Raw genomic sequence first — 26175 nt, 5'->3', positions numbered from 1 at the left:
ATTTTATTCTATATCTAACTAACTTCAAAAATTATATGTATAAACTTTGTGCTTTGATTTACACGTAGACATTTTGAAATGTCCACCTACAAGAACATTTTACAGTTGAAATAGTATTAAAGAACAAACATAAAAGTCTGTTTTTGCAACTGTGGCAGAATAACTTGAAAAGAGAAAAACTGGCTGATAATATATTTGAATTTTGATCTGGTAGATAGTAAACTTATGCAATCCATGTAAAATTTCCTATATCCCTATTGTAGGGTGTTGGGGGAGAGTTAAATAACCTTGAAAGCACAGTAATTAGATAAAGAATACATATGAAGATAATTAAACGAACATCTAAAAAGAAATTTTAAAATTACAGACTCAAATACCTACTAGTTAACATTAAAATAAAAATGTACCACACATATATAAACTACTACTTTTTTTTTTCAGTAATATGGCTTTGACATGAGATTGCCTTGCAAGTGACTCATAAGCCCCATCAGGAACATTTGAGATTTGCTTCTGTGAATACAAAGGTGATTCCATCTGGAAAGTGGGTGACAGGGTTTCCAGTTTGCTGATTTCATTCACCCTTTTCTCTCATTCCGTTACAATTCCATATACCCTCAGAAAATTGTATTTGCTTGTATCATTTTACACTTCCATATGGACTGGATCCAAGCTGACAAATTCCATGCGTTGCATATCTTCTTTGAAGTTTGACTTTAGGAGTCTTTCTCTTAGCCTTATTTTAACTATCATCTTCCTTTCAATAATTTATTTTGTTGAGTTGTTTATGGCAGAAGGGCAATTCCAGTACCAGTTACTCAGTCATGGTTAGAAATTTTCATCTCTTGAGTCAGTTCATGTACAGTAATTTTTTTGAAACGCTTAGAATCAGGCATTCTGGTCATCTTTCTCATCCAGCAAAAACCAACTTCAGTCTCTATAAAGTCAATATTGTTGATACCTTCTCAAGAGGAAACAAAATTTGAGACCTCCACCTTATGCCCACTGAATCACAGATGCTTTCACACAGCATTGTTGGTATTTTCCAAACATTTTAGTGTGTTTGCCACTGTCCTTCAATGATTCTAGTTCATGTAACAAGTCCTCAAAAAGATCTTTAATTCATTAAGAACCTACTTTCAGCGTATCACAAGTATGTCCATTCAATTCTGAATAAGAAATGTATTTAGTGATTCCAAATAAGTATGTATATATATTTAGGATACACAAGTGTGAAGGATGACACCATTTCTGAGCAGAGAACTTTAGCTGTACATTGGTATTACTACATGTGGTTTTCTGCACAGGTTGCCATAAATTTGGAGACTAAATATAACTCAGCCACAATATGGTTGAAAAGCATGAAACCTCATATATATGGGATATGTAAAGTTTTATTAATCTGGTCACATATGTTCTCCAATGCAGCAAAATCATTTTAGTTTCTCCTAAATAAAACAAAGGGAAAGCTGTTTTGTTTGGGTTTTTTTCTAGGCATAAGGCTGACTAATGTGAAAATCGAGGCTTAGCAATACTTTCCTTACTTGTGAATCCAGAAGAGTGTATTTTCAAACTCAAAGTTAAAAATCAACAATGAGATGTGGTTCTTCCATTCCCTTTGCCCTGCCCTTCTAACCCTGAAAGGGGAAAATACAATAAATCCAACCTCCTCAATTGCCAGAAGAACATCTCCATAAATCTACACAGCTGAGTTGTTGATTGAGAGTAGTTTTCTCTAGTTTATTTTTTTTAATCTCAAGGCTTTTCTAGGAAAGTCAGGGAAAGAAGGAATTATCATAAGAATTACTTGGAAAGTTAATTCCCCACTCCCAGTGCCAGGAAATATCTCCCTGAAAGTGGCAGTTGGGCTATAAAAATACTTCCAGAGGAGATCTAAATGAATAGAAAAGAGATAGTCTTTCCTCCTGCTAAAGAGCTCCTCTAACCATGTCCCTTCTCCTCGGGCCCATAACACTTACTTCTCTGAGAAAGGCAAGACGAATTTAGGACCTCTTGCCATGACATTACTAAAATCTGTGTTTTATCTGTGTTAACTACCCAAATGTAATAGAGTAGAATTCAAAAGTGACAGGATACCATGTGCACTCCTGTTAAAGTGGGATGAAATAGGGAATAAAAAGGTGGAAAGTAAGTGTGGGGAGGGAATATTTATGAAGAACTAGGAAATGCATTTTCTTCTGGCAATTTGGAAAACTATTCAGATGAAATTGTCACCTTCATGGCCCAAAACTCCAAGTTTTATCCTTTGGCATACTGGCAAAGTTGTAAGGAATTTTTCCCTGGGAGGTCACAGAGAAACTTTCAAAAGATAAGAAAACTCTCCATTTGAGTCCCCTCATGCCTCTTTGAATTGCCCCAACACTTTTCACCTAAAACTTCATCATCACTACCCGCTAACTTCTTTTAAACAGTCCCTCTAGTTTTTTTAAACTAATTATCTCAATGTTTTTTATTTACATCCCTAAAGACAATGATACAAGTTGCAGTAAGTTTTGGTTGTTGGCCAACTTCTATTCTGAAAATTCCTCCACTCCTCTTGTAAGAAAAAAAAAAGTTTACTCTGAATATTGTAAAATATTAGAGAGATAAAAAGTTAATCTAATTGAATTTTAGTTCCTAAAGTTCAACTGTTCATAAGATGAGAAAATATAAATTCCATAACTAAAGCCACTGTGGATTCTAAAAGATCTCAGTTTATGTGTTCTCCCTTACTCATATTTCCATCAAATAGAGCTAAGTCTGCTGTTGCAATGAGTTAAAACTAAAATCAAGCTTACAATTTTAAGAGTACATTGCATTGAATACAAAAAAGATGATGATAATGAGTCCATGCTATATTTGGAAAATTATTCTAAGAACGAAATGAAGCAACTTACTTGCAAGTGAATGGAAGTCCTTTATTCCTAATACATCTATTGGCACATTGGTCTGCAGTGTTCATTTTTTTTGTTTTTATCTTCAGTAATGGGTCTTCTTTAATTAGAGTAGTCTTTGCTGACTTTTTGAATTCATGAAGTGTGTTTCTTCTTTTCTTCTGTCCTTCTATTAATAATAATATTTTTTTAAAAACATAGGGGAAAAGCTTTTAAGGCTCATATAGAAAAAGATATCCCTAAGAATCATCTACGAGGTAATGATTTTATCTGACAACATACCAGACCTCCAGGGGTTGGGGGGTGGAGTAATGTGGGTAATGATACTTTCAGATACTTAAGAGCAAGAGAGGAATAGTTAATCAGTGAAGAAAAAATAACTTCACATACAGAGTCATTCATCTACATTCTTTCAAATGAAGGATGCTTTTAAAAATTAGGACAGAGTTCACTCTTAAGAAATAAATAACATGGTATTCTCCAAACAGTATGAAAGGAAGTGCCAGGACATATCATATCATGCTCTATAATTAAATCTGTCATTTCCTTCTACAATTGGTCCTTATGTAAATTATAGTACTAATTAGATAAGCCAAGTCAATGACAGGTGAGAAACTTCTCACTAAAAATGGTGCACTGGGTAAATTCTTCTGACTTGGTCTTTAAAGTATTTCATACTATTCATATTCTAGCCCTTTCATTTCCTACATAAGTGTTTTCTGTGCTTTTGGGCACTATTTCTCAGTATCACTGAAGTGTTTGTTTTGAAATCAAGCCAAATGTTGTAAATCAAATGTATGTAAAACTTCATCCTTTAATGTAGCAATATCATTTTTCTTCATCAAAGTATTGTACCAGGCCCCTAGATAGCATGAAGCCTCCTATTAAAAAGCTGAAGAGCAAAGCTAAAACATCCCAAGAGACTTAATCTTATGGATAACTTTAGAATATGAAGAACTTGCTTCTTCATTCTTAATTTGCCCAAAGTTACCTGGTTTCTAATGATAATCATCTCTTCACAATGAGGATCAAATTGTCTAAGAGACTGCAGCTGTTGTAGAACAAGGATGGATATAATTGTGCCCCTCCCCTGCCTGTCAATTCATTTGAATACCCTTATAACAAAGGCAGTAATAATACGTACATTTTTAAGATATGAAACCAAGACATGGGAAAGCTGATGACTTAGAAGATCTGATTGAAAATCCAGCTGCCTGGCTTCAGAGCCCCCACTCTTAAACACGTATGATGCCATCTCTCTCTAAGACTTGCTAAGAAAGCATGTGGAAATAACGGCTTGTAAACAGTTTCTGAAGATTTGCTTAAAGCTATCAGTAGAGAAGTAACTTGGATGGCAGAACAGGAAATCACTTCTTGTCTTTAAACGTGGTGAAATGTGCCAAGAAAAGAGGGTGAAAATTCTTCTGTAGAAAATTTGGAAATATGGCTTAACAGAGTGAGGTACCAAGAATGCCATCATACTATTAAGTCTGCCAGCAACCACTGGCTCCAGTTGTTTTATTAAACATGGAGATGCTACCCATTAATATCTATCCTAACCTGAAGTCCACAGTAAATAAGAGAAAACATGAATTCCTCTAAATTTTGGTTCTCTATAAAACTCCAGAACACAATCCCCAAATGACTGGTACTAATTTCTGTAATAATGCTTTCATTTTCTTTTCTTTTCTTTTCTTCAACTTTTCTTTGCCCTATAAGATGGAATGGCTATGGTAGAACAGGTATAATTTAAAAGACATCTTAACATAGAAATTCAGTCAACCAAATAATCCATCAACATGTTATTTATTGAGTGTGGACCAAACGCCTTGCATAACGTTGGCAGACTGATGATAATTCTGGCATTCTTATTGACTTGCCAAGTGACTTTGTTTAATTACCTTAAATGCTAATATCCCATTACTCAATTTACAAAATGAAAGTTATATGTGAACTAAAAGGAGCTATTTAAACTACAATCATTTGGAAATCAATTTGGGTTAAAAATGTTATGAATATGCAAAGTTTTAGTTTTGTTTTTGAAATTTCATCCTTTAATTTCTGGCATAAGAGAAGAAACCGTTATTCTCCCAAGCAAAGAAGTGGTATTAGTCTTTTCAAATTTTGGTTTCTGCCACAGGACCATGTTAATGGGAGATACGTTTCTCCACTAAGAGTTTCCACTTCTTTTGACATTAGTGCACTCTTTCTTAGGTGCTGTGAAATGTTTCACAGCATAAAAATCATCTGAATTCCTGTATAAATTGGAATACTTCTCAGAAACAAATAGTGGTTAATGGACGCAGAAAATCTATTCAAAAAACTATCTGCCAAAGTGGAAAAATTGTGGTATATATAAATATATATGTGTGTGTATATATATATATATATATATATAATATGTATATATATGTGTGTATATACATATATATATGTGTGTATATATGCACATATATATAAAATAAATTCAATTAACTAAAAGTATAGAATTAAAATTGGCCTAATGTATTATGTATTTATTACCTATGTTTAAGTGTGAGAGAAGAACATAAAACTAAATTTTAAAAGTCTAAGACAAACATTGAGTTCAGACATGTATTTTACCAATTACCAAGTAAAATAGAATACCTGGTCAATGCTCTGGTTTCTTTTCTCAGAACCATACAACATGAAGGAAGGCACTGAGGATGACTAGAGAAAAGTGGTTTCTGTGGGATCGTTGATTATATTTAATTCTGCAGATCCTCAGCTGTCCTATTGAAATGTGTTAATGCCTGGCTGTACCTCATAAAAATAGTCTACTCTTGCTTGCTGATAAACTTTCGATCACTACCTTTCATCTAAAGATCAAAAAGTATCCTGAAAAGCAAATAAATCTATGATTTCCCTTTACTAGATAATAAATAGGAGAGAAAAGCTTGTCTGGGGCTACAAATCTAATCAGGGGCAATCAGAACCAGATACTAAGATTCCCTTCTCACTCTTTATTTCTCATGACTTAGAAGCTTTCCCTTATATTCAGTCATATCATTAGGTCAGTAACTAATTATTCAAAAATGCAAAGTTCAAGCTAGTTGTACGTCATGTAATCCACACATCAATAAAATTAATTCCTTCTTCAATAAAAGAAAAATTCAAAACAGAAGTCATTCAAAAAACAGCATCTGAAAATAAAATTCCTTTGCTGAAAATACTTTTAACTTTCTCTTCCATATGTATTAACAACTGATGCTTGTTTTAACAACAGTTAAAAAACAAGCTTAATTTGGGAAGAAACTCAAAAATATCTTTGGATCAGATTTTTCCCTACTATTTTTTGTGCATGACTGCTAGTTGAAGTTTATAAACAAAACATTGAAATGAAATCAAAGGGTAAGAGATCACTGCAACTTTGTCATGCTTTCTTATATTTTAAATTGCAACTCCTTTTCCCTCTTCCCTCAGTATGGGAAAACATTCTGTAGCTATATTTCCTGAAGAAACCAAAGTCCCTATTTTAAAACTGAAATCATTAGGCTCTTAGTGAAAAGCTACAAACAGAAAGTAGGGTCAAATGTATCAAGGTGCGTGAAGAAAGACACATTTCTCCCTCTGGTCCCTGGGCCTCACACTCATTTCTCTCAGTACCTCATATATTTTCTTCTCTGTATGGACTAACCATTGACTTCAAAGAAAAATCATGCAAAGGAAAGGATTTGCAGGGTGTGGAAAGAAGCAGGAATCTGGCTCCACATATTCTGAGAAATCTACCCACATGATTAGTGATGAACAGCTTGAAGTGGCAAGATGTTAAGATGAAAGTACACAAATAATTAATGGAAGGGAATGGTGGTGACTGGAGATTTACTTCCCAAAGGCAAAAATCATAAATACAAGTCCAAATCTTCATTTCTGTTATCTAGGACTTGGGTTTCACAAGTGGACAATTTTCATCCCTTCTTTAGAGAAGGGAACAATATCATAAATAAAGATGTCAGGAAGGGATCAAGTCAGATTTAAATCAAATGTTGGTATTTGAGAAGCAGCATAAGTATCTCTTCCAAAAAGATTTACAAATGAAATGATGTTCAGTGTGAGAATAGGGACCTCCCTAGATATTTCCCTCCTCCTACTTCCATGCCACTTCCTCATTCATCCTCCTCCTGGTCTCTTCCTTCACTGTCTGTTTCTGCCTGCAGCTCTCCTCCACACACCAACTAAAACAACCACACTTCAGTCAGGTATCTTGTCAACTCAGAACCTTCCAGCTGTGACCCATAATGTTTAAAATAGTGTAATTTAGCATGATATTCAAGCGTACATGCTAGTCTCTCTTACTTTTCCAAACCCAGGCCATACTCCTCCTCAGGTACTCAGTACACCAGCCCTACATGATTGCCTGTCCTCGCTTCGGTACCTTCAGCCACTTTGTGTTCCCCTGACTTAAGTAATGACCATACTACTACCTGTATTTTCACACTCAACTTGAGTATTGCATACTCCCTAAACCTGGTTCGATCTTCTGAGCTAGAAATAAACTCTCAACCATAACATAATAATACTTCTAACACAGAATTGTTTTTCTATTACTTAGCAAAATGGATTTTTTAGAGCGAGTTTCAGTTGATTTCATCGCTGCTGTATTCAATATAAATAAAAGGGAAAAATGCACATTGCATATTTCATTCACATAGATCTATCCAATATGTAAGATAATAAGAAAAAAATTAAGATCTTTAACTTCAGTTTCCTCATGTAAGATGAGTCAATACAATAATGCCAATCTTATTAGAATTAAATAAGCTTTGTTTTAGAACTTGGTCCATAAGAGTCGCTCAACAAATGTAGGTTTCATCATCAAAAAATCTACAAACAATAAATGATGGAGAGGGTGTGGTGAACAAGGAACCCTTTTGCACTGTTGGTGGGAATGTTAATTGATGCAGCTACTATGGAGAACAGTATGCAGGCTCCTCAAAAAACTAAAAATAGAGCTATCATATGACCCAGAAATCCCACTACTGGGCATATACCCTGAGAAAACCATAATTCAAAAAGAGTCATGTACCAAAATGTTCATTGCAGCTCTATTTACAATAGCTAGGAGATGGAAACAACCTAAGTGTCCATCATCAGATGAATGCATAAAGATGTGGCACATATATACAATGGAATATTACTCAGCCATAAAAAGAAATGAAATTGAGTTATTTGTAGTGAGGTAGATGGATCTAGAGTCTGCCGTACAGAGTGAAGTAAGTCAGAAAGAGAAAAACAAATACCGTATGCTAACACATATATATGGAATCTAAAAAAAATGGTCCTGAAGAACCTAGGGGCAGGACAGGAATAAAGACGCAGATGTAGAGAATGGACTTGAGGACACGGGGAGGGGGAAGGGTAAGCTGGGATAAAGTGAGAGAGTGGCATGGACATATATACACTACCAAATGTAAAATATATAGCTAGTGGGAAGCAGCCGCATAGCATAGGGAGATCAGCTCCGTGCTTTGTGTCCACCTAGAAGGGTGGGATAGGGAGGGTAGGAGGGAGACGCAAGAGGGAGGAGATATGGAGATATATGTATATGTATAGCTGATTCACTTTGTTATAAAGCAGAAACTAACACACCATTGTAAAGCAATTATACGCCTACGCCAATAAAATGTTAAAAGAAAAATGAAGGTATTGGGGTGCAGAGTCAGTAAAAGAAACAAAACAAAACAAAAAAAACAAATGTAGGTTTCTTTCTCGCTTGTTCATCTGTACATCTCCCACAGGCTCCTTGATAGTAGGTGCTCATTTAATGTTTTGTTGTTGTTGTTAGAGGGGATTGGATATTTGTATCCAGTGTAGGTGGGAGTGGATAGAGGATAATCCTATGTAAACCAATTCCTATAAAGATGGCTTGGGTCTATTATATTGAACATTTCTTTAAGTTTTTTGAAACTTCTCTAAAAATATCTCCATAATATATTCTGCTCATAACTGGTTGTCACCTCATTATAGTATCCACTTCTTTTCAAATATTGTCTTATTTCACAATAGGTAAAAAAGCAGACTCATAAGCTAAATCAAAAAGTATAACCAAAGCAAGTAACAACAAAATTCTAAATGTTCAATGTTAGATGATATAAAAAAGAACAGACTTTCTTTATATGTTCTAAGAGGACTATCCATGTTTTCCACTTTGAGGAATGTAATTTTTTTAAAAAACTATCAAAATAAAGTTGCCACCCAGACAAAGGCAGACCCTATTTTGTTAACAATTTTAGCATTATCCACTTTAGGAATTATTCTATTACTTGTAATTCCCAACTGGCCTCTCCTTGCCTGCGGCATACTCTTGGGCTGCATTCCCCCTATCCTCAGGAAACGCAGTCATTTCAACATTAGCCAAAATGAAATATAATTACAAATGTATATCTCCTGCCAAAACTTCGCAATGCATGCCAAAAACAAATAGACATTGTCTATGGTTGATCTACTGTTTGGGTTTTCCACACTGTGTTCCCCATGCATAAGCACAGATGATTCCAGGTAACCATATTCTACTTCAGCCCATCAACATTTTGATCTTTGAAAATGAAACTCCTCAAAATATTAGCTGTCATTTCAATTTATACTCAGAATCCCACAAAACAGCAATGTCATATAAGAATCAATTTTAACATGACCCATCTCAAAGGTGATAACCTGCTAGATTGAACTTTTTTTTTTTCACCTCTTCAGAAATCTAACATAAATGTTCTCGAACTGACACTTCCCACACAGCATTGTTTTCCAAAAGGGACATCACAAAATCGAAGAAAGCCAGGTGGGACTGATTTTCCTTGTCATTTTGCAAATTCTTGGTGTTTTCAACCTTTGTATTACATTGGAAACTAGATTGGAGGTCTGATAAATGTCATATTTAACTTATCTCAAAAGATATAACTGAGATATTTCTCTGTCTTATTTAAAAAAAAACTATGTCTACTGTCTGGGCATTTATTCCATTCTTTTATTCCCCTGTGCCCACCTATGATGCTCACTACCTTCTCCCGTTGGCATCCCAGCCACGACAATGATAACACAACCAAATACAGATGTTTCCTCTTGCCCTGATAACAACAGAAAACTTCCCAAAGCAGCAAATGAAACCTCTAAACTTCCAGGCAATATGAACTCCCAAGCAACTCCTTCCCAACCTGTAAATTCTGGGGAGAAAATGGGAGACTGAAAGGAGCATTTCTACAGCTATAATCAGAGTCACACAATTTTTGCCTCCTTGGCCCTGCAGTTTCAAAAGGGCAGGCATCCATACCCAGAAAGAATGAGACCTTAGGAGAGAGGCTTTCTCTTTCATTTTTATAACATGCATATACTCAGACTTTAATCTGCCTTCTCCAAATGAAAATTATTAAGTGATAATTTGGCCCTGAATGTTGACTGAGTGATGTGGGGTAGTGGATTGTCATGGAAAATTCTCCTCTGGGGAAAAAAAAAAAAATGTCCCTGCTGTACTGACCATCACTTTCCCCCCCCTCTCTTCAGCTTTAAATTTATCCAAACCAGCAAAGTTCAGCCAGTGTTAGCATCTCGCTCCCATCCCACCATCCCTGACTATCAGGCTAAGTGAGAGGGGGCTGGATCAATGGGGAGGGGGATAGAAACAACAGAGGGGATGCTAAGTATCTTTTTAAATGCTTATCAAACAGAAAGAGAATGTAAAAAGAAAGCTGAATGAGAGATTTAAAAAACCCATACCACATACAGAGTTAAGGAAGGATGCTGGGAATCGGGTAAAGAGAGAGCATTAGGAAAAGGAGATGTTAGCAAGAGAGAGTTAAAGAAGAAGAAGAAGAAGGAAGAAAAGAGAAAACTAACCTGCATAGGGGATGGCAATGGGAAACAGGAGGTGGAGGAGGACGTGCTGCAGCAGTAAGACTGGCAGAAGTTTGGTCACCCACATGGTGCTGCTGGATGTGCTGGCGGATCCCACTGGCGATGCCTGCGTGAAAGAATCCTGTTCCGACTCAGTGCCTAGAAGAGCCCGTCGGCTCTGAGCTGCTTTTTATTGCGATGAGCTAAGTTTGTTGTGTGATTAACTGGAAAGATCTAGGTCTGAACTCCCTCTTACGGTAAGAAACTGTTTAACAACAGCCCTTTACTCTCTTCCACCCCCCTCCTTTCCTCACCACCCCCCACCCCCCAACAGCACCAAACAGATCCCAGCTCCCCACGACCCCACCCCCACTCTGCTGAGGAAAGAAACTTACAAAGAGAAGGTCACCTGGCCTGAGGCCAGCTTCAATTTGGAAGTTGGAGCTCCAGATCCCAGTGGCTCCTATCCGAGCAGGGAAAGGAGCTGCAAGGCTCAGCCCAGTAGCTAAATCAAGGCACAGGCAGAGGACCAATTCGCTAAATTTAAAACAGGAAAATACACGTGTTTACATCTCTATTTGGGAAAAGAGGAAGGGGAAGCAGCATAAGAAGAAAGCAAAGCACTGCCTTTCTGTCAAATGTGCGTCAGCTCCTAATCTCTCTCGTTTCACTACTGGAGCAATCCAGGGATTCCAAACACGGACACAGGCTCCCCAGGTGGTCAGAGCCCGGGAAGGAGGGGGGAGGCAGGCTGGCAGGCAGAGCGCAGACAGGTCCAGCCCAGGTAGCAAGAGGTCCGGTGAGAAAAGGGTATGTTGTTGTGGGGTAAAAATAAATAAACAAGCAAAACAAAAGCACCCACATTGTCAGGCAGGAAAATTGCCCCTGCCCAATGGGCTCAAAGCAGGTAGCTTTTTTCAGAAGCTGAGCTAAGCTCCCCAGTCACCACAAAGCTACCAAAAGCACATAGAAGAAATGTGTCTGATTTGGGGTCTGTGATAAAATCTGGTCATGTACTCTTCTTAAAACGTCTGAGACATTGGGATCACCCACTGCCTCTCCCTGACAGATAAATGTGGCATGGATTAGATGTCCTTGTACACACACACACATACACACTCACACATGTGGGTAACTTCTAAGACTGACTTTCACTGGAAATCTCTTAAGGGGGCTGAATTCATAAATAATTCATACCCCTCTCTTTTCTAGCTCCATCCCACCTGCATGCACTCAGCAGCCTCCCTAAATCTAAGCGGAGAGAGGAGGAGCTTGCACTGGGGTGGCGGTGGAGATAAGGGACAGACACTTGTTATCTAGAGATTTGTCTTTGCACCTTGAGGTGATGCTTTGATTACTTTAGGTAAGAGCTTGCTTTATTTTTAATGGATTTGGGAGGATAGTTGCCCCTGTGTATCTCTGAAATGGGTACAGGTAGGAACAGTGTCTCTGTCCACAGAAGAAAGGAAAGTGGGCATAATGTGGAATGTCTCTGGAGCAGTGTGCAGCTGTACAGAGATGGTAGTGGGCGAAATTAAAACCATCCACAGACAGCCTTCCCTGCACAGTGCTCACTCATCCTCCAGTTCAGTCCACCCCCACCTCCAGAAAGAACGTAAGGTTGGGGGAGAGCTAGAGAAGCTAGTGATTAAGAACTAGTTTTGAGGAATCCACTTCATCTTACCTTTTCCTATTGTTAATCCTTCTCTTTGATCCTTTTCTCCTTATAGAAACAAAACCAAGCAAACTTAAAAATCATTCCTCAGCCTATTTTACTTTCCTTTTCACTTTCTATTACAATGCTCAATTTCAGTATATTGCGTGACCATGATTCTGAATTGCCCCATGGTATCTCCTGTGCTTTACTAGGGATTCAGACGCCTTTTAAAGAAGCTAGATTTTTCTGTAAGTAAATTCTTATAGGTAAAGAATGAAGACCAGTCTTTCTATTTGTTTTCTCTTTCTCAGAGAAAACAGAATCAGGGCCATAAGCATAATTGCAATTATCATTATAGCTTGGGGCAAAATCTATCCTGGATAAGAGATTCAGGGCACTGAAAAGAAATTGAATAAACTTACTTAACAGGTCACATATTTTCACAATTTTTTATTGGCACATTAAATATAATAAATGCTTAACCTTATTTAGAATTATTTACTTATATTTCTATTTTGACAGGTTATTTGGTTTATCTATATTGAAATGACAGCTAATATGCATTGAGTTTTTAGTGTATGCTAAGCATTGTACCAAGTACTCTTAAAAAGATTCTTATTTAATCCTTACAATAAACCTACATTAAAAAGAATTATTATAATTCCCACTTTATAGTTGAGGAAACTTAAGTAAATTATTATTATTATTAAATAACTTGTTCAAGATCCCAAAGGAATAAAGATTCAGGTGGGAGAGTTGAACATTGTTGGTCACAACCCATAGGATGGGGTTAACTTCTGTAAACCTCATAAGAAGAACCACATGTCTTTTGTACAAGATTATAATCACTAAAATTAGCCTAAGACCAAACATAGGAGATGCTTAATAATAATTTACAAAACAAACCAAAATATAAACAATTTAAAATTTCCCAAAACTATGATAAAATACACAAATAAAATAACAAATTGTGCTGTTATTTTACTTTGTCTTGATAATACTTTTTCTTTCTAAATTATAATAATGATGTTTTCCCCATGCCCTGCTCTTACCTTTATACTCCTTAGGTGTTAAACTGTGTAAATCCCCAAAACTGTTTCTGAAAAATTGTTGATGAAACAGAAAATATAAGGAGAATACTTTAAATGCTATAATTTGTGTAATTACTTAAATACAGGATGGATATTCATTGCCCATATAATATCATTTTAAATCTTTCATAAGGTTAAGGTCTCTAGTATTCCATGTAAACTGGATTGATTGAATGGAAAAATGTACGCCCCTGTAGTTTTTTTTAAAGCCTGCACTTGGTTCCCCCCCAAAAAGAAAAAAAAAGGTCCTTGTCGTCAAAAGCCTCCTGTTTCTCAAGCACCAGTGATGTTTGCATTTACATCAGAGTGAAACTGATAGGACTTTGTGCTCTGCAGACCACTAATGAGTTCTGCACTCTTGGACTAGTCATTTCATTTATTAAGTGATTGGCACATATGTGGTACCATTCTGTTTGCTACTGCTACTCCTGTAGACTCAGTTTAGTCGTATGCCTGGTTTCAAATCCCAGTTACAATTGAGAAAGTTAATTTATCTCCCTAAAACTCAGTTTCCCGACCACTAAAGTGGGATACTCTGTAGCAGGTATTGATACTTGAGTCAGCATTTCAAATGTGTTATCTCACTTACCCACCCACCCCTGAACAGAAGCTATATAAGTATAAGAGGTAAGTATTATTATTGTCTCTGATTTACAGATTAAAAAAACTGAGATTTAGAGATCATAAGTAACTCACTTTAGGTTAAATTGCCAATAGCATGCGATTCTAAGCCACAGCTATCCAGGTGTCAAGTCACTGCTATCAAATACTATGCCACACTGACAGATCCAGACTGAACGATTTCCAACCTTCTTCCTAGCTTTAAAATTTCATTATTCTACTTATATGAATTCTTTAGTGGTCACTATACTTTTATGCAATTCTTGCCTTCAATGTAAGAAAAAAAGTACCTGTGTCATCTTTGAGATGGCTTATCTTTCCCATGCAACCATATCTTCTCATTCTTTCCCTACTTATTTGTTCCACCCTCTAAATGGTAATTTTTCATCTGTAGGCCTCACCACTAAACAATCGTGTTGATTACCTTTAATGTAGGAAATATTGCAAAATTCATTATGATTTGTATTGATTTCCATTAGATAATATAGCTCATTTCAGAGCATGTACATAAAGTTGTAGTCGACACATTAATTTGCCTTGACTTATATCCAAGGTGCTACCATCTGAATGTTTGTGTCCCCCCAAAAATTCAAATATTGAAATCTTAACCCCCAAAGATGATAGTATTAGGAGGTAGAGTCTTTGGGAGGTGCTTTGGGAAAGGGATTAGTGCCTTTATAAAAGAGACTCCAGAGAGATTCCTTGCCTCTTCCACCATGTGAGGACACAGCAAGAAGGCACCATCTATGAACCAGAAAGTAGGCCTTCACTAGACACCAAATCTGCTGGTGCCATGATCTTGAAATTCCAGCCTCCAGAACTGTGGAAATAAATTTCTGCTCTTTATCACCCACCCACTCTGTGGTATTTTGTTGTAGCTGCTCAAAAAGACTAAGAAACAGGTACCTTTAACAGTAGCTCCTAGTGAAGGAGTATATGTTCTAGGGATAGAAAATGGTTATTGGGTAATTGCTGTTCAGAAAATAAAATTTAAAAGTGTCTAATGTCTAACACTGAGTACTAGTTCAACTAAAACTTTGGAGCAGATAGAAAACATTTATAAATAAGTGAAGCAGAATCAGAAAACAGTATGATAAAAGTAGGCATGATAGCATGTTTATTTGAAAATTTCTTCAAGACAGGGTACAATGGCCACGTAAAAACCTCACCCTGTACTGTCAGCATGTTAGCCACAAGCCATATGTAGCTATGTAAAAACTTAAGTAAAATTAAAACTAAACTTTCAAAGTTGCACTATCAGTGTTTCAAATACTTAACCGTCAAATGTATGTCGCTCCCATCATGAACAATGCAGATACGGAATATTTCCATCATTGCAGAAAGTTCTATTAGATAATGTTTATCTAGTCTAAGATGTCATTTAAATGTCCTTTTAATGTGATTGTAGGCTCAAGCAGAGGGGTAGAGCAAAACAATGGCGGTTAAAGATGAAAGAAAAAGAATACTAAAAATTAATCTGTACGTTGGTGACATTTACTTTGAAATCCCCCAACTTTCTTTCTATTAGTATTTTACATAGTTTGAACAAGTATAACAGGACTCCAAATTACTTTGTCTTTTGAACAGAAGACAGGTCATTGTTCGGAGGATATGTCAGACGTACAGGACAGACCAAGCACAGAAAAATTTGTCATGAGAAAAAGTTTTTAAAATAGATATTTTTAACAAAACACCTGTCTACTAAGGAATGTGATACAACCCATACATTCAAGTATAGGGTCTCTGGGAAAGTGGTAGGTCTTTGTCTATTACATTTTTTTTAAAAATGGCCTAATTGAAAACGCCTGGCAGGACTTTAGGATGCATTATAGATGTAACGTAAGGTTTTTAAAGTTAATTCAACATTGATTTACCACTAAAAAGGTTAATGTTTACTCAATCAAATCATAGGCTCAACCCTTACCCCTGACTTTTGCCACACTCCCAGGAAATCTGCTGCAGAATTTGTGGTAAGACCACAAGGCAACATCCAGGAAAATGACAGTAACATCATCACAAGGTAGGAATGGTCAAGTGTGTGAAAAAGCAGGGTTATTTTTTCTGTAGAAATGTATCATACATACTTAAGCAGAAATCTTCATTTTTCTTCATGCAGTTCATTAATGTCTATAAAGCAATGGCAGGGTATGTTAGAAAAAATTCTTCTAAAACCAAAAGGACAGTCATGATTAGAGCTATTCCTTGCCTTTGGGGAGTAAAGAGAAGATAGGCATTGAGAACGCCAGGAAATCTGAGCTAAAACTAAACTATGATGCTGCATTTTCAGTTTTCTTTTTTGAGCCACGAGGGGCCATTCTTTGAATCCAGGGGGCCTAGTTAACTAACACTTATCACCTTGCGCTTAGAGGCCAGCTGTTATGTATTTCCAGGTGTTGGCTGCTTTGTTAAATGTGGAGTGCCCCCAAACTTATGAAGCCTAAGGATTCCACACCTGGTACATTGGACACTGACGTATTAGTAAAATGTATGAATTTAGGGAATCACGTCTTTTTTCTGAGTTTAGAATCCCACAGTGATAAAATCATTAGTATAAGAAAACAAATATTCACAATAAGAAATTTTTCAAAGCGACTGTTTGATCCATTTATTTTTTACATCTAAAAAGCCACACAATAAAATTGAGGTTTCCTTTTTATTATATATACATGTTGCATGTTTATTGTGGTCTTGGGGATATCTGAGGGCAACTCCGTTTACCAGATGGCACTCAATACCAGGAATTATATTTCAGACTTGAGAGAAAAAGGCTTCGCCTGGTTGAGTACTGCTTTCACATGAATGTGGACGTATGTGTGTTGGGGGGTGCAGGGGGGGGAGTGTTTTTTCCTTATAATATTATATACTGTACATAGCTCATCTGGTCTATTGGCCCTACTTATGAGTTACTTAAAGAGCTATTTAACTAATGCTATGATAGCATGGTCCCATATAACATAATAACCTTGGTAATTTTTTTAAATGACTGAATTTCTATCTAGTTTGTTTGTAAGGCAATGGGGTTTAGGTTGTTAAGCAAGCTTACCCTTAAATTCCTAATCTATGAGCCTGGGACTCCTTACTCTAAACGGTAGGGTCCTTGGCTGACTTCTTACCCCTTTCAAGTTTGGGACTATTTGTACTCACTGGACCCCTGGAGACTTTATAGAGCCAAATCCATCAGAAACATCACTTTTTACTGGCAATGCAGCATTGAATATGAGGAGGCAAATTCATGGTTCCTGAAACTTTTTTTTTTAATTGCTAAATTTATATGCTGTTTCAATTCACAATATTAGGGGAAAATAACAAACTTATGTAAAATGCCAGCCTTAAAGGACAGATGAAGTATGTTGCTGAATGCTTTAATCTAATCCTGAATGACGGGAGAAAAATAACTCTAGAATGAACCAAGTGTTCTCACCCTGAAACTCTAAAACAGAATTCCACCTCATTTATTGAATAGGTGATGACATTTAGCAGGACACCCACAATGGAGAACACTCGATTATAGCTATCTTAAACTTTTATTTTTTATTTTTATGAATAAGAGAGGTTATAACCTCCTTTTAAAAGTAAATAAAATAATTTCTTTAGCTATTCTATCCAACCCCAAAACAATATATTTATCGTAACATTTCTTGTGTTTAAAGGTATACTAATATTTTTTCCAGGTTTTAGGTTTTGTTTTGGTTTTTTCTCCCTAACTTTTTGCTCAGAAACAACTTCCTAACTCTCCGAAGTGCTATTTCATGTTATGGTTATTCTGCATCATCTGACAAGTTAATTATCAGAAAAAAAACAGTGTCTTGCTTAATTTTTAATTCAGGATTTCTATACAATATATAACCTTAAGGCCCTACAATTTAACGTTCCTTATTATGGATTTATTTAATTCTTTCTTAATGTATGCAGAGAGTGCAAAGTCAAGACTAGCTAGTTCAAGTCCTAATTATTTCACTTACTGAGCAAACCTGGAAAAATTAATTCACTCTATTCATTGGCAAACTGATTAAAATTAGGGTTGTAATAATTTTTTTAAGTGAAAGCAAGTTTATTCAGGGAGATACACACTTCATAGATAGTGGGTGGGCCATCTCAGAAGGCAAGAGTCCCCAAAATATGAGGTGGTTAGTTTTTACAGGCTGGGTAATTTCATAGGCTAATGAGAGAGAGGATTATTCCAGCCATTTTGGGGAAGGGGAGGAAATTTCCAGGAATTGGGTCATTGCTCAGTTTTACAAGACCCTGAGGTGCTTCATAGGCCTTTAACCCGTGTTCCTCTCCACCTCCTTTTTTTTTTTTTTTAATTTTTTAAATATTTATTTATGTATTTAGGCTGTGCCAGGTCTCACTTGCAGCATGTGGGATCTTTAGTTGCGACATGTGTGTGGGATCTAGTTCCCTGACCGGGGATGGAACCCGGGCCCTCTGCATTGGCAACGCGGAGTCTTACCCACTGGACCACCAGGGAAGTCCCCTCAATTTTTGGCCTTTTATGGTCGGCCTCAGAACTGTCCTGGCGCCTGTTGGTGTGTCATTTAGCATGCTAATATATTACAATGAGCATATAATGATGCTCAAGGTCTACTGGAAGTCATATCTTCTGCCATCTTGGGCCTAGTTTGTTCTAACCAGTTTTTGTCTTATCCTCAATGGCTAATAGTTGTGCCCTGCCCCCTTCCCTCCTGTCTCATTCCCAGCTCAGAGATTTTACTCCCATAATCTTATGGGAAGCAGAGGGGCAACGGTCTGTCTTCTGTAGCTGTTTCAGGGCTGAGTAGGAACATCGACTCTGCCTGTCAGAGAGTAAAAATCTCTCGATGCCTGATCTGTGGGTCCAGGGAGAGGACAGCTTCTTGTAACAATTATTTATAATTATATTTATTTTATAATTATTAATTATAGTAATTGTTGCTGAATTGGTTGACTGGTCCCCACGCCGGGGCCCTAGCCGCAGCCTAGACCTCCTTGTCTCAGCCAGGGAGGTTCTTTTTCCAATTGGATTTGCATAGCCAATAATGAAGCTGATGCTGAGACTAAAACAGCACAAGCTTTATTCGACGCCCAAAGAATTGAAAAGCAAGAACTTAGTTCACAAATCAACTTCTCAACCCAATTTGGGCAGAGACACCAAATTTATAGGAGGGTTGAGGTAAAGGGTGGGGAAAAGGAAAAATTGGAAGGAATAGTCATGACTTATTCACATGGGTGTGGTTTGGACCCGGAACTGATGCAACCCTCCTTTTCAGTCCTTGCTTGGGCTTTTCTGGTTGTTGTCATAGCAATTGTCAACTGTCATGGCACTGGCGGATGTGTCATTTAGCATGCTAATGTGTTACAATGAGTGTATGAGGCTCAAGAACTGCTGGAAGTCAAGTCTTCCACCATCTTGGGCCCAGCTGGTTCTAACCAGTTCTTGTTGTTTTCTCTTTGCAGCTTCCTCTTGAAATTTAGGTAAGAGTGATTGGTTTCCATTCAAGGGAGAGGCAGGGGTATGATGCTGGGGCAGTAGCCTTGGTAACATAGTGATTAGCGAATAGTCATACAAAGCACATGGGAAATATTTAGGAATGCAATACAATTTTAATTATTATTGTCCTTTTAGACGCTCTTGTCATTTAATATCTCAAACAGAAAATACCTAAATTAAAATTCAGTGGGAAGACATGTTCTTGGCATGATGATGTTAGGAAAACCCCTAGTATTTAACAGTTATTTAATCCGAAGTGTCTGTTAATATTTTGTGATAAATTTTAAGTGGCACTAAATATGAATTTAAGTTTTCCATATGTATCCATGTATTAACTAACCTAGGGAAGTAGAAAGAGCCACAGAATTCCATATTACAAAGTAATGTGAGTGAAAATTAATATAAGTAAAATAATTTGGTAATTTAAAATGTAAAAAGTTTTGGGCATGCTCAGCTTTGCGTTGGCATCTTGCTTGGATAAATGTCATTAAAATAAATTCCTTGAAGTTACTTAAAGGAAATACAGCATCAAGAAACTAACAGTATTTGTGTTCTGTTCCATTAAATCAGTAAAAAAGGTATTAAATGCCAGCATGTTTTATCCAAAAGATTCTTATCAACTCCCTTTCTCAATGCTAAAACGTTCACTGCTTTTTTCCTATTTCCAAGTAACTCAAGCTACCCACTCATTTTACATTCAAGTCTGCAGAGGAAATGGTTGAATAGATATTGTCCACCTTGCCAGTTAGAGCCTACAGCACTGTCTGGAATATCTTAGTGACTACCAAAAACTATTTAGATTCTGAATAAGCTTTATGAATTTTCACCTAACGTATCCAAAATTTTTGATGTTTGTCTTCAAACAGCATGACAAAATAGTAGTAAATTCACCATTTAATTTTATGCACATAGGCTTACAGATACACACATGAGTGCATAAATAAAATCTATTGGTCAAAACTACTATAAACTCCTCTAAGGAAAGCCAGTTTACCGTTTAGTAGACCGCTACATTTTTAAGTGACCCAAAGTCTGCTCTTTACAAAAAAGAAATTTAAAGTGAAAGCAAAGTTCTACTTTTGTAGAACACTCAAATATCCCCTGTTCTCTGACATACATCTTTAGACATTGATTTAAGGCAAAACCCAAGGTCTATGTCCGTTGATGCTCTATTGAGATTGATTTCAGCTCTAATAAATACTATCTTAACAGTACATGATTTGTAATAGCAAAACTTAGGAACTATTTACATGCATCAAATTAGATTTATTTTTGATAATTTAACAACATCCAATGACATATCTATAAGCATGTACTTATAATAAATTCTAAATAGATATCTTTGAATCTTTTGACTTGAAATCTTTTCCTTCAAACAACTATATATTTCTGTAGCCATAGCCAGGTCTTGTAAATTTATGTACAAGTGATATCTGTTTCCACAACCCAAAACACACTTTCCTTGTATCTTTAATATATTGCTTTATAAATCTTTCCATTCATTGATTCAAACCATTTATGGAGCACTCTGCTAGGTGCTAAAGATGCCACAGTGATTACACATGTTGTGGTAGGCAGAAGAATTGCTCCCAAAGATGTCTGTGTCCTAACCCATCAACCCAATGAATATACATAGCAAAAGAGAAAAAGAAACTTTGCATATGTGATTAAGGTTAAGGATCTTTTGATGGGAGATTATGTTTGGTTATCAAAGTGGGTGCTATCTCATCACAAATGTCCTTTAAATCAGAAAAACTTTCCCAGCTATTTCAGAGAGAGAGCCATGATGACTGATAAAGAGTCAGAGAAGAGCAAATTGCTGACTTTGAAGATGAAGGAAAGGGGACACAAGCTAAGGAATTGGGGTAGCCTCTTGAAGCTGAAAAAGGCAAGGAAACAGATTCTCCCCTAGAACCCCCAGAAGGAACATCGCCCTGTTGTTACCTTGATTTTATCCTAGCGAAACCCATGTCAGACTTCTGACTTACACTAACTAAGGTAATTAATTTTATTGTTTAAGCCACCGGGTTTGTAGTAACTGGTTACAACAACAATAAAAACTAATACATATGTGTATGTCTAACCTCCCTGAGTAGTTTGTAAACTCTTTAAAGGTAGGAGTTAAGCCTTATGTTTCCTTGTATTTTCACTTAGTAAGTATTCAAGAAGTCCTGATTGAATGATATAATATGGAAGTTTAAAAAAAAAAAAAAAACCGTCTGTACTAACCAGTCTGTGATGGCAATCTTAACCTCATAGTGGTTTCTGCCTTGCCCTGTGCAATAATGCACTAACTACTCTCTGAGAGAGACGTTTTGCAATGTGCTGTCTATTCAAGTAATCAGGAGAAAGCCCCCAAAAATCACACTTGACAGTGCAGGAAGATTAGCAAACAATACTGCTGTTTTGAAAGACAGAGATCTGTATGTTTGAAAGGGGAAGTTGCAAAACTATCTTTTCCTTTATCTATTCAGATTCCTAAGGAAGGAGGATTTTACAACTAGTATTATCCTTGTTGGAGACTCTTTTATATGTCTGGCACTCCTCCAGTCCAAGTTTATCTGATACCCTAAAACTTCCCAGAGCCTCCTCTGGGATGTAAATCCAAAGTTCTTGTGCAAAAGTAACTGAAAAATTGACTTAGCAGTGCAAAGAAAAAGCCAAATAATTTATTAAAAAGGAGCAGAAAAATAGTTATAGGAATTACACAAAGTCTGTCAAACACAGATGGATTTTGCTAAAAAGCCTGGCCACATACTCTAGGACCTATGGGTGTAAAGTGGGTAATTGAAAGTATTTTTATCCCCTCCAACCCATTTACAGTTTCTTGGATGACTGTTGTATTTACACATCTTACTACAAACATAAAATCATATGTCAAAACCTACTCCAATTCTTGCACCTGCTGGGAAATAACGTTAATAATCTTTGACTGCCCAATGTGCTAATAGATATGAGACCATACAAAGGAAAGGAGATATGATCCCCATCCAAAGGATGAATTATCTTCTACCAATAAGCCTAGCAATGATAACCTTAGAGAGCCACTAGAGATATATTACATTATTTCATGTATTTTTACATTTCATTTTGTGTTTCCATTCTTTGTATTACATTTCCTGTGATTTTTAAACTGTTGAGTAAGCAAGTAGAACTGGGTTTATTCTCTTCCTTTCTTCCTCACTTATCATAGTTTTTGGTCATGATGATGGCTAGTCAGTACTATCCATCCATTTCCAGTTTCTGCAGCCTTAATATTTTCACTGTATTTTCTAATTTAAAACTAACTAGACATGCCATTTTCATTAATTTAAGAAATGTGCATGGGAAATCACCAGGTTATCTCCCTTATTAATTTTGCCGTAAGTTAAACGTATTAACTCCAGATCATAAATAATAATAAACATTTATGGGAGCACTATTCAAAACACAGCTGATTGGCTTTGTTGTACAGCAGAAACTAACACAACATTGTAAAGCAATTATACTCAAATAAAGATGTGGAAAAAATAATATGAGACAAAATAATTTAAAAAATCATCACAACAGGGGCTTCCCTGGTGGCGCAGTGGTTTAGGATCTGCCTGCCAATCCAGGGGACACGGGTTCGAGCCCTGGTCTGGGAAGATCCCACATGCCGCGGAGCAACTAAGCCGGGGCACCACAACTACTGAGCCTGTGCTCTAGATCCCGCGAGCCACAACTACTGAAGCCCGCGTGCTTAGAGCCCGTGCTCCGCAGCAAGAGAAGCCACCACAATGAGAAGCCTGCGCACTGCAACGAAGAGTAGCCCCCGCTCGCCAAACCTAGAGAACGCCTGCTTGCAGCAACGAAGACCCAAGGCAGCCAAAGTAAATTAATTATTTTTTTAAAAAAAAAAGTATAAGGCACAGAGTTATGTGAAATAGTATGTTTGAAAAATATAGAAGATATTTTAAAAAAATCACAACAGACATCTGGATAGGTACTATTATTATCTCCACTTTACAGATGAGGGTCTGAGTTTTACTACGTAAAACTAGTATATGGCAGATATAGGATTTGTACCCAAGCATTCTGCTTCTGAAGGCTACATTACTAGCCTCTATCAAAACAAAGCAAAACAAAACAAAAAGAGTAATATACTGCACGGTTGTCTAAGGACAAGGGATAAAGGGTTTCCTCTAATTTGAACTTGAATTAAATGTGGAAAATGGGGAGAAACCTGTCCATTAATATAACTGATTTCTCCATCTGGTGGATGGCAGTGGGATTAGTCATTTCTCGTAATCATTACTCAGGACTGCCCCATTCCTGTGTACGTCTATATAACTTCCCATTTTTTCTGAACCCTATTAGTGGTTACAGGCTTCTTCGATATTGAAATAAAATATTGATTCCAAAATCCCAATTACCCATTGTTGCAAGCGACACCTTCAACTAGTAGTCATTCATCCCCTCTTATTTCTTCAAAGACAAGAACTCCACCATCATTTTAGGTAGCTCTGTCTGTTGTTGAGCATTTGTACCATTAGATAATTCTCTTTCATCTTGATCTGAAGTCTACCATTTATAACTGTCATGTATTTGGTCCTGATTCTGCCTCCCGGAGCCAGAAAAATAAAACTACTCCCATTCAAACACGTAAAGATGTGTACTGCTTCTTTAAGCAGTGCACCTTATTCCAATCCTTTCAAACACTCACTTCAGCTTTTTCTTAAGTTCAACTGCCCTCGTAAATCACCAAGTCCAGAGGAGAAGGGAATGCTATAAACATGAACCAATCCACACAGAGTGAAACTCAGATTAACTCTATTCATGAATTAAAAACTAAAGAGATGTCAATTGGATTCAATTCTTATAATGTAGACTCTGCCATCTATTGACAAACTATTATGTGCCCAGAACTGGGAAAGAATTTTGTATAACAACATACCATTTAACCCTCCTAACAACCCCAGGAGATGGATACTGTGGGGATCAAAGCATACCAATTCTATCCAGATGCAAATTTTCCTTCTCCACGTTTTGTTCACTGTGGTCTCTCAGTGCCCACTCAGTATCACTTCTTCAAGCAGCCTTGTGAATATTCACATACTTCATGGATATTTAGGAACAATAAAATATAAAATGTACATAAATATATTTTATAGGAGTATTAAAACGACGTAGTAAAATTATTCCCACATAATAAATCCTCATAAATGCAGTAATTTTAAACGGTTATTTTCCCATGTAATCCATGCTTTAACTCATGCTTATAAGGTTATATCAGCTCGTATATTTACATATGATTTATGTAATATTTACAGATAAATATTTGGTGTTAGAATTTTTATCTTTTGTTCAAAATTGAAATCCACCATAATTAGGGAAAATGCATATCATTAAGTAAATGCTGTTTGGAACACAAAAATTAAAACAACTATGCAAAAAGTATTCATAAATCACAAAGAAAAGCCTTTGAAATATTCACCCACATCTAAAACTAAAGATCCTGTTTTTTAACTGGAATAAAATTTAATTATGATACCGTTAGGATCAGGAATAACTGTCCAATAATGTGTTTTAAATTAACAAAATGACACCTTACACTCTTTCACATCTACTCCAGGAACCCCTGATCTTCATAGTTCACAAAAATATAAACAGACTTGTCAGACCTCACTAAATTTATTAAGGTTTGGCAAAATGCCTGTGGGAGAAAAAATCATATTTCAGAATAAAGTTTAAAATGAGTAAGAAAAATAACCTCTTGAAAGTCGAGCAGCAGAGCAAAGCAGGTTGCAGCTAACTGGTGAAATAATGAGTTCCTTTAGTATTTATCTATCATGTGCTTACCATTCTTTTTTTTTTTTTTTTTTTGAAACAAAGTTCTAAAGCAGATTTACTGCAACCTGAGTTCTGTTCATTCTGGCAGATGCAATCAAAATCTTACTGAAGTAAATCTGTGTCATGAAAATGAGGGAGAAAGATGAAGATAAGCGTCTTAACTAGATGATTCTGTCACCTACACTGATTCTTAAAATTTGTGTTCACCTAAAACTTGAATCTATATAGAACTTGGTGAATCACGCCTGTATTACTGGACTTTAGCATGGAACATTAGACTGCAGCTGTTTCAAAATAAACAATAAAACAATGGATAAGAAGTCTTTCATAACATTTATAGAAATAAAATGCATTTAAATCACTATTCTTTATTAATAAATTAAGAAAATATTAACGAAAAATGAATGCACATGTATAAATATTTACTCAAAATGTGTGCAGAGAAATTACTGTGTTGCTTTTATTTACCAAGATTTTGATAACTATTCGTTAAAGATTTCTGGAAGTGTAATATTTTAAAAAGATAAGTCCATTTTAAACTTTAATGACTCAATATATTTAAGAATGAAAAATAATTGTTTTCAATAGAATAAAAATTACCCAAGGCCTTACTAATGTGATACATTAATTGTGTTCATGATTAACCTAATTTTCTGCTACTATGGTTAAAAATGTGCATAAGATCTAGTCATGTAAAAAGAGGATATGAATTTTCTAGATGGATCTATAATTTAAAGTGATTGTTGTTAATGACAGAAAGGAAAATGACTTCTGAAAGAAATAGAA

The 26175-nt window shown here is 36.2% G+C and overlaps 1 protein-coding gene and 1 non-coding gene across 2 annotated transcripts in view; both read right to left on the bottom strand.

Moving 5' to 3' along the window:
* The window catches only part of HGF (hepatocyte growth factor), an 83515-nt gene extending 72265 nt beyond the window's left edge, over nt 1-11250 (bottom strand). The window contains exons 1-3 of the mRNA XM_060156165.1: nt 11135-11250; nt 10743-10866; nt 2898-3063 (exon numbers count right to left, since the gene is read on the bottom strand). Coding sequence (XP_060012148.1) covers nt 2898-3063; nt 10743-10827 — 251 coding nt within the window. The 5' untranslated portion in view covers nt 10828-10866; nt 11135-11250. The remainder of the gene's footprint in view (nt 1-2897; nt 3064-10742; nt 10867-11134) is intronic.
* Nucleotides 11251-18506: 7256 nt separating this feature from the next.
* On the bottom strand, nt 18507-18579 carry TRNAG-GCC (transfer RNA glycine (anticodon GCC)). The gene has a single exon. It is a non-coding gene; the product is annotated as a tRNA-Gly (tRNA).
* Between the last annotated feature and the right edge of the window lie 7596 nt (nt 18580-26175).

Source organism: Lagenorhynchus albirostris, chromosome 8 (assembly GCF_949774975.1).
Source record: "Lagenorhynchus albirostris chromosome 8, mLagAlb1.1, whole genome shotgun sequence".
Taxonomy (NCBI): domain Eukaryota; kingdom Metazoa; phylum Chordata; class Mammalia; order Artiodactyla; family Delphinidae; genus Lagenorhynchus; species Lagenorhynchus albirostris.
Note: the sequence above shows the minus strand (reverse complement) of the source record. Positions and strands in the feature narration are given on the sequence as shown.